Source organism: Pantherophis guttatus, chromosome 2 (assembly GCF_059756535.1).
Source record: "Pantherophis guttatus breed Tessera chromosome 2, ASM5975653v1, whole genome shotgun sequence".
Lineage (NCBI taxonomy): Eukaryota > Metazoa > Chordata > Lepidosauria > Squamata > Colubridae > Pantherophis > Pantherophis guttatus.
This window is the reverse complement of record NC_142064.1, coordinates 122,428,331-122,444,733: the sequence shown is the minus strand read 5'-3', so window position 1 is coordinate 122,444,733 and position 16,403 is coordinate 122,428,331. Positions and strand designations below refer to the sequence as shown.

The 16,403-nt window shown below is 44.3% G+C and overlaps 1 protein-coding gene across 2 annotated transcripts in view; it reads left to right on the top strand.

Annotated features, from left to right (window-relative positions):
• The window catches only part of NDUFB11 (NADH:ubiquinone oxidoreductase subunit B11), a 71,748-nt gene extending 56,052 nt beyond the window's left edge, over nt 1-15,696 (top strand). For both annotated transcript variants that reach the window (XM_034433945.3, XM_087888721.1), the window contains exon 3: nt 15,518-15,696. In XM_034433945.3, coding sequence (XP_034289836.2) covers nt 15,518-15,647 — 130 coding nt within the window. In that variant the 3' untranslated portion in view covers nt 15,648-15,696. The remainder of the gene's footprint in view (nt 1-15,517) is intronic.
• The last annotated feature ends 707 nt before the right edge of the window (nt 15,697-16,403 follow it).

Genomic DNA, 16,403 nt, shown 5'->3' with positions numbered 1-16,403 from the left:
ACACACACACACACACACACACAGAGAGAGAGGTACAAGCAGAGAAAGAGAGGGAGGGGGAAAGAGAGAGAGAGATTGATTTGCATCATGTTTGGGAGCTTTCACTACCTTTTGTGTCCTTTTTTGGCTAGAAAGGGAACATGTGTGGAAGAGATCAGAGAGAAAGATTTAGCAGAGATGGAAGTTATTACAGAGGGGAGAAAAAAATCAAAGGCCTTGAATCTGCAGCTTGTGGTAGGTCTAAGTCCCTTTAGGGATATCAGTGGATTTGATGGACAGGAAACTATCAAAGCAGATTCCCTCCCACCCGGCAAGAAGCAGACATCATGCTTTGATTTGAAACTAAGCCTGCTGCATTTGATACATGCATCTGATGACAAAAGAGTATTCTGTGTTTGGCACTCTGCCTAAAACTTTGCTGTTGTTCCCACCCCTGACATGGCTCCAGATGATCCCATCCCTATGAAATATTGTGGCATGAAATTGTATCTTTCACAGACAGGGCCTCGGTTTGGTGCCAGTTTTCACAGGTACTGAAGAAGGCAGTGGCTACTATAAGCTTGGAGGGCATCTGTACCTTGTACATTTGCAAAGGCTTAATCAAGCATTAGCAACATGAGACCCCAGAGCTTTATGTGGCTCTCAAAATCCTTCTGGATTGTTCCTATAACCACCACCCCCCTTTTACAGTTGCCTAAAATGGATGAGATTGTTTCTCATTGTCTTGATTTGGCAGGCACTATCATTGCCTCACCTACTGCCATTCCTGCCTTCCGAAAATGCTTTAAAAGTTGCCCCACCCTGGTTTAACCAATTGAGATTCAATCAATAATTCAGTTAACTTCCCAGTAGAGTTTCTATTTCTATCCTCAGCAGAATGAAAACAGGGAACTTTCTATTTCAGTTTCTGTTCTATGCCACACAAAGGTGACTGTTCTGGGATAAGGGAAGCAAAAATAAACCATCCATTAGGAATTGGGATACTTTCCTCATTAGTTTTGGTTTGGGGACAGCAAAATTTTGAAACCATGGAAAGGTACATTTTGAGCAGAATTTGAAAAACCCAATTTGGAGGCCTACCTTTCTTTTCTCCAGAGACCTTGAGCAGAAGAAGAAAAGAAAAAGGAAAAATGTGTCTTGGCAGATGGAAAGTACTAAAAACAAACAAGAATGTTAACAACAATATCATAAGAGGAAATGGAATGATTGATAAAGCTTGGATCAGCCAGAAATGAAATGAGACCATTTATATTGCTTTTTCTAGTTTTTACTTTTTTGAAATAAGATTGCAAGAACTGGGATCCTTCCTTCCTTCCTTCCTTCCTTCCTTCCTTCCTTCCTTCCTTCCTTCCTTCCTTCCTTCCTTCCTTCCTTCCTTCTTTCCTTTTTTCCTCCCTCCCTCCCTCCCTCCCTCTCTCCCCTTCCCTTCCCTTCCCTTCCCTTCCCTTCCCTTCCCTTCCTCCCTTACACTTAAATTAGGATTACTCACACAAACAGTAGAAATTGAATAGATTAAGATGAACAGTACTTCATTTGCATCATGAAGATTAACAATTTGAGTAGGATGACACTTTTTCATCAATCAGACCAACCACCTGGCTCTTTTGCCTAATGATTACAATCATGACTAGAAATTCTAGGAGGTCTATTCCCAATGCATCTGAAAAGCAGCAAATTAGAAAAGGATGTTATAGGTTTGTATTTTTAATCTATTTCCACCACCATCTTTTTCCAAGATCCAGGAGTCCAAAAGAGACCATTGTAACCTGGTTACGTGGGCTATAGAGAAGAGAGAGGCATCCCTGTTAAATAGCTGCAAGTTCTGAAGCTACTAAAACAGAAACAGAGTCCCTGGCAGCAATACTATTGCCACAATGTAAAAAAAAGATGTTGAGACTCTAGAACAAGTGCAGAGAAGAGCAAACAAAGAGGATTAGTGGTCTGGAGGCTAAAACATATAAAGAAGGGTTGCTGGAACTGGGTATGTCTATTTTGATGAAAAGAAGGGATAAGGGTGACATGATAGCAGTGTTCCAATATCTCAGGAGCTGCCACAAAGAAGAGGGAGTCAAGCTATTCTCCAAAGCACCTGAGGGTAGGATAAGAAGCAATGGGTGGAAACTAATCAAGAACACAAGCAACCTAGAACTGAGGAGAAAATTCCTGACAGTTAGAACAATTAGAACAATTAACAGTTAGAACAATAAATCAGTGGAACAACTTGCCTCCAGAAGTTGTAAATGCTCCAACGCTGGAAGTTTTTAAGAAGAGATTGGATAACCATTTGTCTGAAGTGATGTAGGATATCCTGCCTAAGGTTTGACTAGAAGACCTCCAAAGTCCCTTCCAACTCTGTTACTCTATTCTGTTCTGTTCTGTTCTATCCTATCCTATCCTATCCTATCCTATCCTATCCTATCCTATCCTATCCTATCCTATCCTATCCTATCCTATCCCATCCCATCCCATCCCATCCCATCCCATCCCATCCCATCCCATCCCATCCTATCCTATCCTGTCCTTTTGCATTTTTATGTGTAGGTAAACAGGCTCATGTGACCTTAGAATTAGCCATTTGTGCCAAGGATTAGGGATTCCTCTTGGTGTCTTAGATAATTCATAGCCTGACTTCAACTGAGAGTTCAAGATAGTTGGCACATCTGAATGTTATAGATGGATCCAGAGCTTGTAAAGAATTTTTATAGAAACCAATCTGATAAGGAGGAAATATAAAAGTGGGTTTCTCTTGCTATGGAAACCCATATAAACAGAGGAGAATAGGGCATCATGAAAAGCTATCTAGCGAGGTAAAAAACAAAAAGTCTTAATTCCATTGGAACCAAGAGGTCCAAGAGATAGAAAGCATCTACTGAATACAAATAGGTTCAAGGCTACGTTTAGTCCCTAGTTAAATTCTGGAAAGACCCTGCTTTGAAATATCAATGCTTGTCCTCCCAATCTGAGCTATCTTGCTCAAGGGCCTTGACAATTTGTCTTTGTCTGACCTAGGGGAATCAACGGGAAAGGGGTACAGAAGCATAGGGCGAAGATTGCCTCTCTTCCTGTATAATGATCAAATAGCCATTATTTTTTATCCCACTTGTCGATCAAATAGGATTCAGCATCTGTCAAGGGATAATTCACATAATGCTTTGGAGCATATATGGAGCAGTATTTCCCTTTGCAGAAAGAATTTCAATCTTTGGTGTGTTTTTTTTCATTTAGGGAAAAAACAAGTCAAGGGGGAAGGTAATTGAGTTACCGTGTAATTATGTGCAGCCTAATACTATGTATTTCAGCCTTGTGAGAAAGGCTGAAAGGACAAGAAATCCATGGTGGCTTCTGATCTCTCAACCACAACTAAGTGAATGAAAAGTAAGCTACAGGACTGAGTGTTGCTCGCTTTGAGACAGATTGTTCCTGCCCAACTAAATTGCAGTTAAATGGTATATCGTATGGTGGTCTTGTCATGACATGTGAACCAGGGGTGGGCGCCACTTACCTTTACTACCGGTTCACAGCGGGAGCACAAGCGCTTCTGCGCATGCGCAGATCACCCATGATGATGTCATGGCAGGTGGACGGAGCCTCCCGCCAGTTTTACTACCGGTTCTATAGAACCGGACCAAATCGGGAGCAATCCACCACTGGTGTGAACTCAATATTATCTAGTCTTAATGCTATCCTGCATTTTTTCTCAAACAAGATGACTGAGTGGGAAACTGGTTAAATGTGAATCTAGAATGGCTGTCATATCTATATTTGGCAGTAGAAAGAGAAAGTATGCAGGCTTCCAGGCTTCTTCAGTTTGCTTAAACATGATTAAAACATTACAAGAATAATGTCTCCCCCAGCTCTCTTTACCCATCTAAATAAAATCACATCTAGAAGACCTTGGCCCTCCTCTGAGAGGCTTATAAACCTGTAATTTTTATCACTCTTCTGCCTCCTCGTTCACCTCTTAAGGAAGGAAAGGAAAGCTATAGAATGGTATTTGTCAACCCTGACCATTTCAAGATGTGTGAACTTCAACTTCCAAAATTCCCAGCATAGCTGTCTGGAGAATTTTGGTGGCCAAAATCCAGTCATCTTCAAATGGCCAGGCTGAGATACATTGACATAGAAAGTAGGTTTAAAAGGTAGTGTTGAAGGAGGCAGAAAGCAACTAACTATACACACACACACACTCTTAAAGAACTGTCCGTCCTTTACCAAATACTGTATACACAACCGCAAATCATTTTTCTACAACCCCTGAAGGCTGATACAATGCTCCTGACTGTTGTAAAGGAAGCTATAATTCTCAGGATGCCAAATGATGAGCATGATTAATGGATTCAACATGTTTGTGTCTTAAAGCAGTAAATTTGGAAATATGTACCGACAGGAACTAGAAGATGTACTTCGGCTTAGAGCATAGCCTTGGGGTTCAGCATCAACGACCAGCCTTGCCCCTTCAGTCTCTGAAAGCCCTCATAGTGCTCTGTATGAAAGCATCCCTCTCAAGCATATGTCAATTCTTCTTCCCATCTTCCTCCTCACACCGGAATCTTTTCAGTGTCTTTTCCAGTCTTGTGTCCTGCCTAGCTGGATGAAAGAATTTGTTTTCAGGCAAGATAACCTATTTAGAAGGGGCGTTGTGGAAATTCACTGGCGCTCAGAGGAGTTATTTTGGGGGGGTGCACCAGCTGGTGCTAGGTGTGCGCATATATATATAGCCTATGGGATATAGATAGACCAGGGCCCAGAACTGGGAAGCGTGTTGTTTTGGCTGGCAGGGAGGGGCCGGCTATAGCCCGTCTCCGCTGCTGACGCACACAGAACCTTCTGATCAGAAGCAGCTTGCACAGTTCCTGTCCCCATGCGATAGAGCACTGAAGACGAATCCTGTTAACAACCTGAGCTTTGCTCCCACCTTTTTGCACCGAGAAAGGAATTTGGGAGCTTTGGTGGCTGTTCCTCCCATCTTCGGAGTGGGTGTTCGTTCGGGAGCAGTACAAAGCCCACTTACTCAATCCTCTCTGCTTTAGCTCTTTTGCTTCCAATGCTTGTTCAGGGTTTAGGTTCAGTTTGAGTGAAGGGAGATGCAGATTAGCAGGGAGTTCAGAGGGGCAGGCAGGGTTGCAGCTTGCCCTGCTGCAGGCAATACTCAAGGGTGCTTCCATGTGTCGGGCATTTGGGGAAATCATCTTCCCTTTGTAATGAGGGAATTGGTACTGATTAAGTCAACCCGGAGTTGTGCTTGGTTTCGGTCTGGCGTGTAACATTGGTTCTGGCAGGTAATAAGTCTTGGTTAAACAAAACATAATTTAATATCGGATCACAGGGTGCATTTGATTATTCCTTTGCTTCAGCTACAAGGCGCATATGCACAACGCCGGCTTTACAAATCAATCTTCTACAGCTTTACTACTTCCAGATGTGATTCTCCTGGCCCAGCCTTAGCAGGTATGCTTAGACGAATTTGCAGAATCGATCCCAGATAGTAGATCTGAACACGCTTTATCTGCCATCTTGATGCCAAATTCCAGTTAAATATACTGTATGTCAAAGAAGTGCTTTTGGTTTGCTTTAAAAACAAAAAACAAAAAACAAAAAACGCTACTTAGGTGTGCAGTCTTATTCACATGGTTGTGACCTGTGCTGAGCTATTTTTCTGACTGCAGATATACAATATTAAGCCAGCAGCAAGACTTCAGGGTTGATTCTTCGTAGACTTTCATCTTCTCCGATTGATGGAGACTCATTCTCTCTTCCTTCCCAACCCCCCCCCCCCCCCATTGTCCCCATCCCACCTTTTCATCTTTTCTTGCTGCCTCTCTACAGCAAGCATCTTTGTGCCTTCTACATTTTTTATTGTTCCGGCTTTGGCTTTGCTTTCATAGGATCGTTTTTCTCTTCTGCTTTTCTTTCCTGGACCGTTCCTGTTTTTACTCCCCCCCCCTTTCCCCCCCCCTTCTGCTGCCACTTATTTTTCTGTGCTCTTATCCTTTTTAAATCCTGGCCATTCCTGTTTCAAATCACTGCCTGCCTTCTTTATACAGCTTTTTAATCACTAAAGCAAATAATTAAGAGAAGCAAACTCTTATTTCCTATCCAGTTGTTTCCTGTAATTTATGTCTTATACCTACCCCGTACATATGTACATATGTACTTCCTCATCGCCATCCAAATTACTTCTCCCAGTTGGGGATTAAGAGATGCGCTTGTTAAACCAGGTGTTTTTTTTTATAAAAAAAAGCATCTGAGAGAAGGGCTAGGCAGTTCCAAAAGAATTGCCTTTATTCTCCTTTTCTGTGAACCATCGTGCAGTTCTCTGCCGTCACTACTGACCATGGAGAGTCAGGTTCACCTGCTTGAAGTCAGAACTCGGAAAGCAATAATAAGGATGGAGGAAGCCAGTAAATTCGCCAAGCCAGATGATAGGTTTTAATGAATGCTGGGCAACGCTGAGCAAATTGCATGTGAGTTCATCAGATTTTAGTCTCAGTGGTGCAGAATGCTAAGTATTCTAATTGTGAAACGGTGCAACAAAAGGAAAGACAAATGAGTTTTTGAGGCGAGGGTCCCCTGGCCCAAATGAGTTTAACCGTTTGCAGAGGGAGGTTGGGTGGTGAGCCAAACATATTGATGCTTCTGAGCTGTTCTATCTTTCCTGCCACAGTAAAGGCTAGGAACCCGACGGGGAAACAATTCAGAGCCCGAGTTGCTTGGAAATGTAATAAGTAGCCTAGAATATTTGCTGCAGTAACTTGCATTTGTTTTTATGCATGAAGAATCCTTTCTTGTGACTGCTGCTTGCTGTGAAAACACACTAAAGGGCAGCAGGAAATGTTTTTTTGCCTACTTACAACAACCACAGCTCTGCGGCTCTGTTGTGTATCTCTCTCTCCCTGACATGTAACCTTCTGAATTATGCAGGTGTCCGATTCAGATGATGAGAAGAATTTTGGGCCAACACAGGTAGTCCTTGACTGATGACCACAACTGAGCCCCCAATGTTTTGTTGCTAAGTGAGACATTTGTTAAGCGAATTTTGCCCCATTTTACGACCTTTCTTGCCACAGTTGTCAAGTGAATCACTGCAGTTCTTAAATTAGTCACACGGTGGTTAAGTGAATCCGGCTATCCCATTGACTTTGCTTGTCGCAAAAGGTGATCACAGACTCTGCAACTGTCATAAATAGGAGTCAGTTGACAAGCGTCCGAATTTTGATCACATATGACCATGGGGATGTTGTAACGGTTGTAAGCGCGAAAAAAGGTCATAACTCGCTTTTTTCCAGTGCCGTTGTAACTTTGGCACTGTAGTAAGTCGAGGACTACCTGCAATCTGGCTTTTACCACAAAGATCCCCTGATCCAGACACACAAATGGGATGAAGCTTGGCAAAAAGCTGCAGGAGATCCCTGTCTGGAGTCTCCGTGAGGAGGAAAGCTGGCTCCCTTCTGTGTTCTGGGGAGGCGCCTGATTGTGAGACGTAACTTATCTCTAATTAGTGAGGCCCTTGGGGAGCCAATAATGAACACCACTGCTGCCGCGAGCATCTCTGACTGCCTGGTTTAGGAGGTAGAGGAGGGGGGGACCACAGGGAATTGAGCTACCAGCTTTTAGAGAGGGCAAGTCAAGGAAGAAAAAGATACAGACAAACCCATGCTGGGATGAGAGGTCTTCTGCTCTTCTGATACAATTATCTGAAATCACAGGAGCCTACGTTTCCTCACAGAACAGTCCACAGCCCACAGGAGGAGTTACGTTTCCTCAGAACAGCTTGGGAGAGGGGGGGAGGGAACCCTTCCGTTTTACAAATGGCAGACTGAGTCTTGGGGTCTGATCGGATTCTGCTGCTGGCAGAAGGCCGCTGTGGCCCCTGGTCTTGTGTGCCTTTGTCTAGCCCTCCAGCCCTTGGGCCGTGGCGGAGCCCTGCTCCATGTGCCGTGTCTCATTTGGCTTCCGTGTTTTCTGCATGTCTCCTGAGCGTGAGATAGCACGCTTCATCAGTCCTTGGTACATATTTAATGTGCCATTTCAGTGCTCATAAGGGGCATCAAACATTCGCTCTGATTGGCAAGGGAGAAGAGGGGAGTAATCTGATCTTTTTAGTCTGCCCTTTGGAACAGGAGTCCTCCTGGAGGGCTTCTGTTTTCCTTTCCTTTTGAAGGCTGTTGCTGATGAACGATGCTCCCCTCTCTACATTCCTTCATTCTTAACAAGCTTCTTCCCCTGGAAATGTTTTCCTTGCCACTTAAATGTCTTTCTGCCACCGTTCCTGATTCAGCTGCTCATCGGTCCGGCACCTGCTTTATCTCTGGAATTACCGCAGTCCCATTTATCTACCAGAGGGGCTCAGATGAAAGTTTGCAACCGCCCGTTAATATTTGGCTTAATGAGCTGACGAGGCAGATCTTCTGCCATTGCAGAATGAGGAATAATCATTAAAGTTGTCTGTAGGCCAAGGTTTGGCATTGCTGTTCTTCCAAAAATATTGGAAGAGTGAATTCCCCGACATCTTACATCTCTTTCCAGCTTATTCAGGTGGTTAGAGCAGACTGATCTGTCTTGAGAAAGCGTATCCTTCAGAAGCAGTGCAGGATGGGTGGTAGATGCATATTAACATATATTTATATTGCATAACTGATCAGCCCAATGCAAAATGCTGATGCGCTAATAATGCCCTTCTTTTGCTTCTGTCTTCTACAATACCCAAAATGTTTCCCACAGTGCCCTCTGCTGGGAGTGGAGGGTTTATGCTTTCCCCCCTCATTCGATCTGGTCTATGTCTGGCTGTCTATCCATCTTTCTCAACCCGGCACTTCAAGCTGTGTTGGTCTGCAATTTTCCTAATTTTTTATGGGCAAGGAATAATGGGATTTGAAATCAAACACATCTGGAGAAAACAGGTTGGGGTTTGCACCAGCCTTTCCTTGGAGGGAGAGAGGGCTGATTGCTTTGAAGGCAGGCAGAAGGATATAAAAGTAGCATGGTTTACATCTATATTGTTGACTGAAGTTCAGTCCTGCTATTCTGAGGTTTCCCTTTAAAGTGAAAAGTGTCAGTAGAAACCAACAAGTAGCATTCGAGATTATAGTAAAAACAGTTTAAGCATAAATTCACTCCTCCCTCCCAAGCGGCAAGAAGAGGCTTCAAACAGGATGCCCATTAAACACTCAATGCTTAAGAAGTAACAATGGAGGTGGGCTTGGACCAGTGATGAAATCCAATTTTTTTTTATTACCGGTTCTGTGGGTGTGGCTTGGTGGGCGTGGTGTGGCTTGGTGGGCGTGGCAGGGAAAGGCTACTGCAAAATCTCCATTCGTATCTGGATCCGTTCCAGTCGGGTTTCAGGCCTGGGTACAGCACGGAAACGGCATTGGTCGCGTTGGTTGATGATCTCTGGAGGGCTCGGGACAGGGGTTGCTCCTCTGTCCTGGTCCTGTTAGATCTCTCAGCGGCTTTTGATACCATCGACCATGGTATCATGCTGCACTGGTTGGAAGAGTTGGGGGTGGGAGGCACCGTATTACGGTGGTTCTCCTCCTTTCTCTCCGACCGGTCGCAGTCTGTGTTGACAGGGGGGCAGAGGTCGACCCTGAGGCCCCTCATATGTGGGGTGCCGCAGGGATCGGTCCTCTCGCCCCTTTTGTTCAACATTTATGTAAAGCCGCTGGGCGAGATCATCCGTGGTTTCGGGGTGAAGTACCACCAGTACGCTGACGACACCCAGCTGTACATCTCCACCCCGGACCACCCCAATGATGCCCTTGAAGTGATGTCCCAGTGCCTGGAGGCCGTACGGATCTGGATGGGGAGGAACAGGCTCAGGCTCAACCCATCCAAGACCGAGTGGCTGTGGTTTCCGACGTCCCGATATAGTCAGCTAGTGCCATCGCTGACTATTGGGGACGAATCATTGGCCCCCACGGATAGGGCTCGCAACCTGGGTGTCCTCCTGGATTCACGGCTGTCTTTAGAAGAGCATGTGACGGCCGTGACCGGGAGGATTTTTCATCAGGTTCGCCTGATCCGCCAGTTGCGCCCCTATCTAGATCGGGACTCCCTACACACAGTCACTCATGCCCTCGTTACCTCTCGTCTGGACTACTGCAACGCTCTCTACATGGGGCTCCCCTTGAGGTGCACTCGGAGGCTCCAACTGGCGCAGAGTGCGGCCGCGCGGGTGGTGATGGGAGCGACATGGAGCTCCCATGTAACACCTCTCCTGCGCGAGCTGCACTGGCTCCTGGTGGTCTTCCGAGTGCGCTTCAAGGTTCTGGTTATCACCTTTAAAGCGCTCCATGGCTTAGGACCTGGTTATTTACGGGACCGCCTGCTACCACCAATAGCTTCCCACCGGCCAGTACGCTCCCATAGAGAGGGGCTCCTCCAGGTGCCGTCGGCCAAACAATGTCGGCTGTCGGCCCCTAGAGGGAGAGCCTTCTCTGTGGGGGCACCTACGATTTGGAACGAGCTCCCCCCGGAGATACGTAGGATCCCGGATCTGCGTACCTTCCGCCGCGCGCTTAAGACCTTTCTATTTTATCAAGCTGGCCTGGCCTAAATCTTCTCCCTTTTTAAATGTGGAAATTTTAAATTTTAAATTCGTCTTATTTATAGGGTCATGGGTACAGTGTTTTAAATTGGGGAGCCATTTTGGATTTAATTCTGTTTTAAACGTATTTTAATGTTTATATTGTATGTTTTTTAATTCTGGCTGTTCACCGCCCCGAGTCCTTCGGGAGGGGGGGGGTATAAAAATCTAATAAATAAATAAATAAATAAATAAATTCCCTCCCCACTCCTAGGGGAAGGATATTGCAAAATCTCCATACCCACCCCACTCCAGGGGAAGGATACTGAAAAATCCCCATTCCCTCCCCACTCCTGGGGGAAGGATAATGCAAAATCTCCATTCCCACCCCACTCTGGGGCCAGCCAGAGGTGGTATTTGCCGGTTCTCCAAACTACTCAAAATTTCCACTACTGGTTCTCCAAACTGCTCAAAATTTCTGCTACCGGTTCTCCAGAACCTGCTGGATTTCACCCCTGGCTTGGACCTTCCTGTCTCTGAGCTTCCCAACTGTTTGATTAAACAGAATTTCTTTTATGCTCAAAATGGTTTTAAAAAAGTAGAAATGCCAATATTGGCAGCATGTGAATTGTGAGTTAACTAGAAAAAAATTAAATATATTGTAACTTCTTTGGAGTAGGAAGCCGAGTTTTGGTGGTGGGGGGGAAGAATGACCTTAAAGCAAATATTGACAAATATTTTGTTATGTAAATGAAGAAGCATTCCTTAAGTCCTGGGAAGGGAGAGAATATAGCCAGTCCTTGACTTACAACCACAGTGTCTGTTGTTAAATGAGACATTTGTTAAGTGAGTCTTCCCCCATTTTACGACCTTTCTTGCCATGGTTGTTAAGTGAATCATTAAGTATGAACCAGTTGCCAAGCATCTGAATTTTGATCACATGATCATGGGATGCTACAGAGGTGGCAACTGTGAAAAAGGGTCATGAGTCATTTTTTTCAGGGTCGTTGTAACTTTGAACGGTCACTAAATGAACTGTTGTAAGTTGAGGACTGCCTATATTAAGAAGAGAGTCCAGTTGGCACCTCCGTGACTCTCTGGAATGTAAGAGGGAGGGGAGGAAAAGCCCAATTAGATGTGCAAAATTCTGTTATTATAGCCTATCTTATATACAGTAGAGTTCTGGTCTTTCTGTGAAGTCTGTTTCTGCCTCGAAAGGTTGATATTTGATATTTGAAGGTAGAGCAGCTGCCCCCTTTGCACTTTGCCCTTACGAATCCCCTGCGGCTCCATGGAGATCCTTTCAACTGGAAAGGTAGTCCTTGGGTGGTTTTGTAACCATTCGTAGTCACAATGGCCCTGAAAATAGTGACCCGTGACCATTTTTCACATTTACGACCATACCAGCATCCCCATGGTCATGTGATCAAAATTTGGATGCTTGGCAATGGGTTCATATTTTCGATGGTTACAGTGTCACGGGGTCACGTCATCCCCTTTTGCGACCTTCTGACAAGCAAAGTCAATGGGGAAGCCAGATTCACTTAGCAACCGTGTTACTAACTGCAGTGATTCGCTTAGCAACTGTAGCGAGAAAGGTTATAAAATGGGACAAAACTCACTTCACAACAGAAACTTTGGGCTCAGTTGTGGTCATAAGTCGACCATCTGAATTTCAGAGGCACAATTGCTAAAATAAATAATAGAGTTATCTGTCAATTTAAAGCATGTAACTCAGTGGTGAAATCCAATTTTTTTTTTACTACCGTTTCTGTGTGCGTGGCTTGGTGGGTGTGGTAGGGGAAAGATACTGCAAAATCCCCATTCCCACCCCACTCTGGGACTAGCCAGAGGTGGTATTTACTGGTTCTCCGAACTACTCAAAATTTCCGCTACCGGTTCTCCAGAACCTGTCAGAACCTGCTGGATTTCACCCCTCATGTAACTGAAAAATAGTAGTGCAAGAAACTTCAGGTGGTTAAAAACGAGTAGCAACCACTCCCCTCCCAAATGACTTTAAAATGAACATTTCAGCCTATTTTGCGTCATTGTCCCATCCATTGTTGGTTTTATGCACCTCCTCTCCCCCACCATGTTAACTGTTCCTGCCACCAAACGTTTGGTCATCCTTACGATTTGTCAGCAGGTCAAGGTTAAAACAAACCATGTTATGACACCGTGATTTATTCTGACCTTGCTTTGTTGACAAATCATAACATTCTGGTGCACATGTAGTGCTGAATTACAAAGTATGGTTTACAAGTCCCATTGGCTGGATCCACCATTGTGTAACACCAGAGCACATGAAAGCCAGCTGGGTAACTTTGGGCCAGTCATTCTAAGTAAGCCCAACACATCTCACAACATTGTTGTGAGAAAAATAGGAGGAGAAATAAATATTAGATATGTTTGCCACCTTGAGTTATTTGTAAATAATAATAATAATAATAATATGGGCAGGATAATAAATAAATAAATAAAATGCCCACAAAACCAGTTCCCCACCCTTTTCATAATGCCAACTGTTGTCAAATCCTTCCTGCTAAACTGGGACTGTCAAAGGAACAAGATATTATGTTTTCCAGCTTTATAAGCCACTGGGCATACTTAGCATGCTGTGAGCAAGTTGGGGCAAGGTAGAAGATGGAAGAGAACAGAATAATAGAGTTGGAAGGGATCCTGGAGGTCTTCTAGTCCAGCCCCCTGCTCAAGCAGTAGCAAGCCAGACAAGTGGCCATTCCGGACCAGTAACTGTCCAGTTTCTTCTTAAAAGACTCCGGTGATGAATCACCCACAACTTCTGAAAGCAAGCCATTCCACTGGTTAATTTTTCTCACTGTTAGGAAATTTCTCCTCAGTTTTAGGTTGCTTCTCTCCTTGATTAGTTTCCATCCGTTGTTTTGCCTTCAGGTGCTTTGGAAAATAGGTTGACCCCTTCTTCTTTGTGCCAGCCCCTCAATTGGAACAGTGCTATCATATCACCCCTAATCCTTCTTTTTCACTTTTTGAGTGCAGCTTAAAAATTAAAAATTGAGTTCAACTTCTTTTCACATGGACCGACATGCCAAACATACATAGAGCAAGTAGTTTGTTATCCACCAATAAGAGATTTATGCCAGCCGCTTGGTATCTACACTCATCTTGGTGAGAAACCTGAGCAGGTCGAGCTGGGGAATTCCCTGAGGAAAGCGATTTAGCAGAGTTGGGTGGGTAATGAAGCTCTAGTGCAGAAGAGGATTTTACTGCAGAAAGGGGATGTATTAAAGTTGGAGCTAGGGGAAAAGGTAGAAGGTAGCAGAAGCAGGTGGGGGCCCTTTGCCTTTATGACATGAATCCCATTGTCTATTTGCTGGCTGCCTGAGAAGAGAGGAGCCTGCAACGACTAGAATTAGACACTTCTCCCATGACAAGGTTTTGAGCCATGTGCCAGTTGGGCAAACCAGTTCATTTTTAGTAGACTGAATTAACTGTGAACTCTGTGTAGGGTTTGTGTATTGGTATGCTTAAGAAGAGTTCTTTATTGGGTTGAGGAGATGAAAGGTGTTGAGAAGGAAAATGGACAGACCCTGGCTCAGAGTTGGCTTTGTTGTACTAGAGTAGTGTGATATCCAAGACAGAAACACATAAAGCATCCTCTCTCCCTCTCTCTGTTGGAGTTGCTTCACTTCCTGCTTTCCCAATTGAAGGAGAGAAGGAAGCAGCAGGCGTTGGTAAACTAGGCCAGGCCCCGTTACTGCTTTCTAATTCATGAAAGCAGATGGCTGGCTCTTTAGATTTTAGATTTATGCAATATATACCATACATACAAATCGTGTGGCTCAAATTAGCCACTTGGGCATCTCATGTCAGACTCGCTCTCTCTGGTTGGACTGATTAAAAGTTCAAGCAGGAAACTCAAGGATAAAGTGATCTGGAACGGTCCAAATATGGAATGGAAAATGCTTGGACAGATGGAATTCATGAAAATCCAACATGAGATCTCCCTTCCACTTCTGATTATTTTATTTTTTTTTTTTATCTTTCTGTGGGTGGCCCTTCCCCAAATCCTGCAAACTGGAACAGACTAGAACTGTGCAAAAAAAAAAAAAAAAAAGGAGATTGTGTCTTCATTCCCGCCAGCTAAGCAGCAGGTTGATGACTTCTTGACGAAGCACTAATTAAGGCAAGCAGCTTTGCGCTTCATCTCAGCACAGTGTAATTAATGCTGTGGCTTTGATTGGGTTCATACTCTTAACTTCGTCTGCTGATGGCATGTCAAAGATGCTACGGACAAAACAGCTGGAGTGCTGCTGAAAAGCACTGCTAGAGCATGCTGCGTAAGAGAGAGCACGGAAGAAAACAGTCCTTGGGAAGTGGTGGGACTTGGATGGGTCAGGATAGGTGCTACGTGGCCTTTCTGTTCCTTTCAAGAGTCTTTATATCTTTTTGATCTGAGGACATGAGCACACTTGGCTTTAGTCTAGTAGTCAAGCTAAATTCTACGTCCCGGGCAGTTTTAGTTGAATCAAATTTCTTCAATTCCTCAGAGTCATGAAAGGTCTTCACTTTGAGGAATAGATTTCTTCACCGGGCTTGCCAATTCCATTTTTTTCTGGGAAATTTGAATGCAGCTTTTCCACTACTCCTATTTTTCCTTCTTCCAAAGAAACACAAATTCTGTAATTTCTCCCGTCTTAACCATAACAACAAAAACACTGATTCCCCTTAAAAGTACACAGCTTGAGCAAATGATGTAATAAGCACATTTGCATCAGTATGAAATAAAGAACATTTCTGTAATGCAATGCCTAATTTTTTTTTTTTTAGAAATGTTCTAGCTTATCCCATTTCTCTGCTCACCAAGGCAGATTAATAATACCTAGCGGTTCTTGTTGCCGTTTTTCCCTGGAGTAGGATCAAAGGCCCGCTTGAATACAACATCTACATAACCGCTTCCGGACGACACTTCTTCATAATTCACTCAGAGCTGCTTTCTGTTTTCCCCTGTAGGATGCATCAGTGGGCTCGCCGGGAAGCTGAACGAAGAATTAAGCAGCGAGCTGAACAAGGGCTACCCATCCTTTCCTCTTATTACTTCGACCCTAGCAAGATTGTGCTGCCTCCTGAAGAAGAAGAATGATCACTTTAATGTTTACTTATATGTTGAGAATAAACCTCTAAGATATCTATCCTGGCCATCAGCATTTTGTATTTCTCTCTCTCTCTCTCTCTGGGGTTTGAGCAAAAGAGATTTAACTACTTGATCTTCTTACTGTATGGAGCAGGCCAGACATGGTTCCCTATGGAGGGGGAGTTATTTTTTTTGCCAGTGTAGTTTGTTGATCGAAAGGTCAGCAGTTCAGCGGTTCGAATCCCTACTGCCACATAATGGGGTGAGCTCCTGTTACTTGTCCCGGTTTCTGCCAACCTAGCAGGTCGAAAGCACGTAAAAAATGCAAGTAGAAAAATAGGGACCACCTTTGGTGGGAAGGTAACAGCGTTCCGTGCACCTTTGGCATTTAGTCATGCCGGCCACATGACCACGGAGACGTCTTCGGACAGCGCTGGCTCTTCAGCTTAGAAACGGAGATGAGCACCGCCCCCTAGAGTCAGGAACGACTAGCACAAATGTGCGAGGGGAACCTTTAGCTACTTTTAGTACTAGGTATCAATAGCTTACCTGCAGTGCTGGGGCAGGAACTGCATGCATGAGGTCTTCCAGGGTGAGAAAAGAAATTAAGCCATAAGGCCGGCAGGCGCAGAATATTTCCAACAGATTCCAAACCTGAAAAAGGATGTAAACGCCAGAGTTGAGAATTCTAGCTATATTTTCTTTGTGGAGGGGGGGATAATGGAGGGATTCTTGCCAGGCTTCTCCTTAAAGCTATTGAGAATC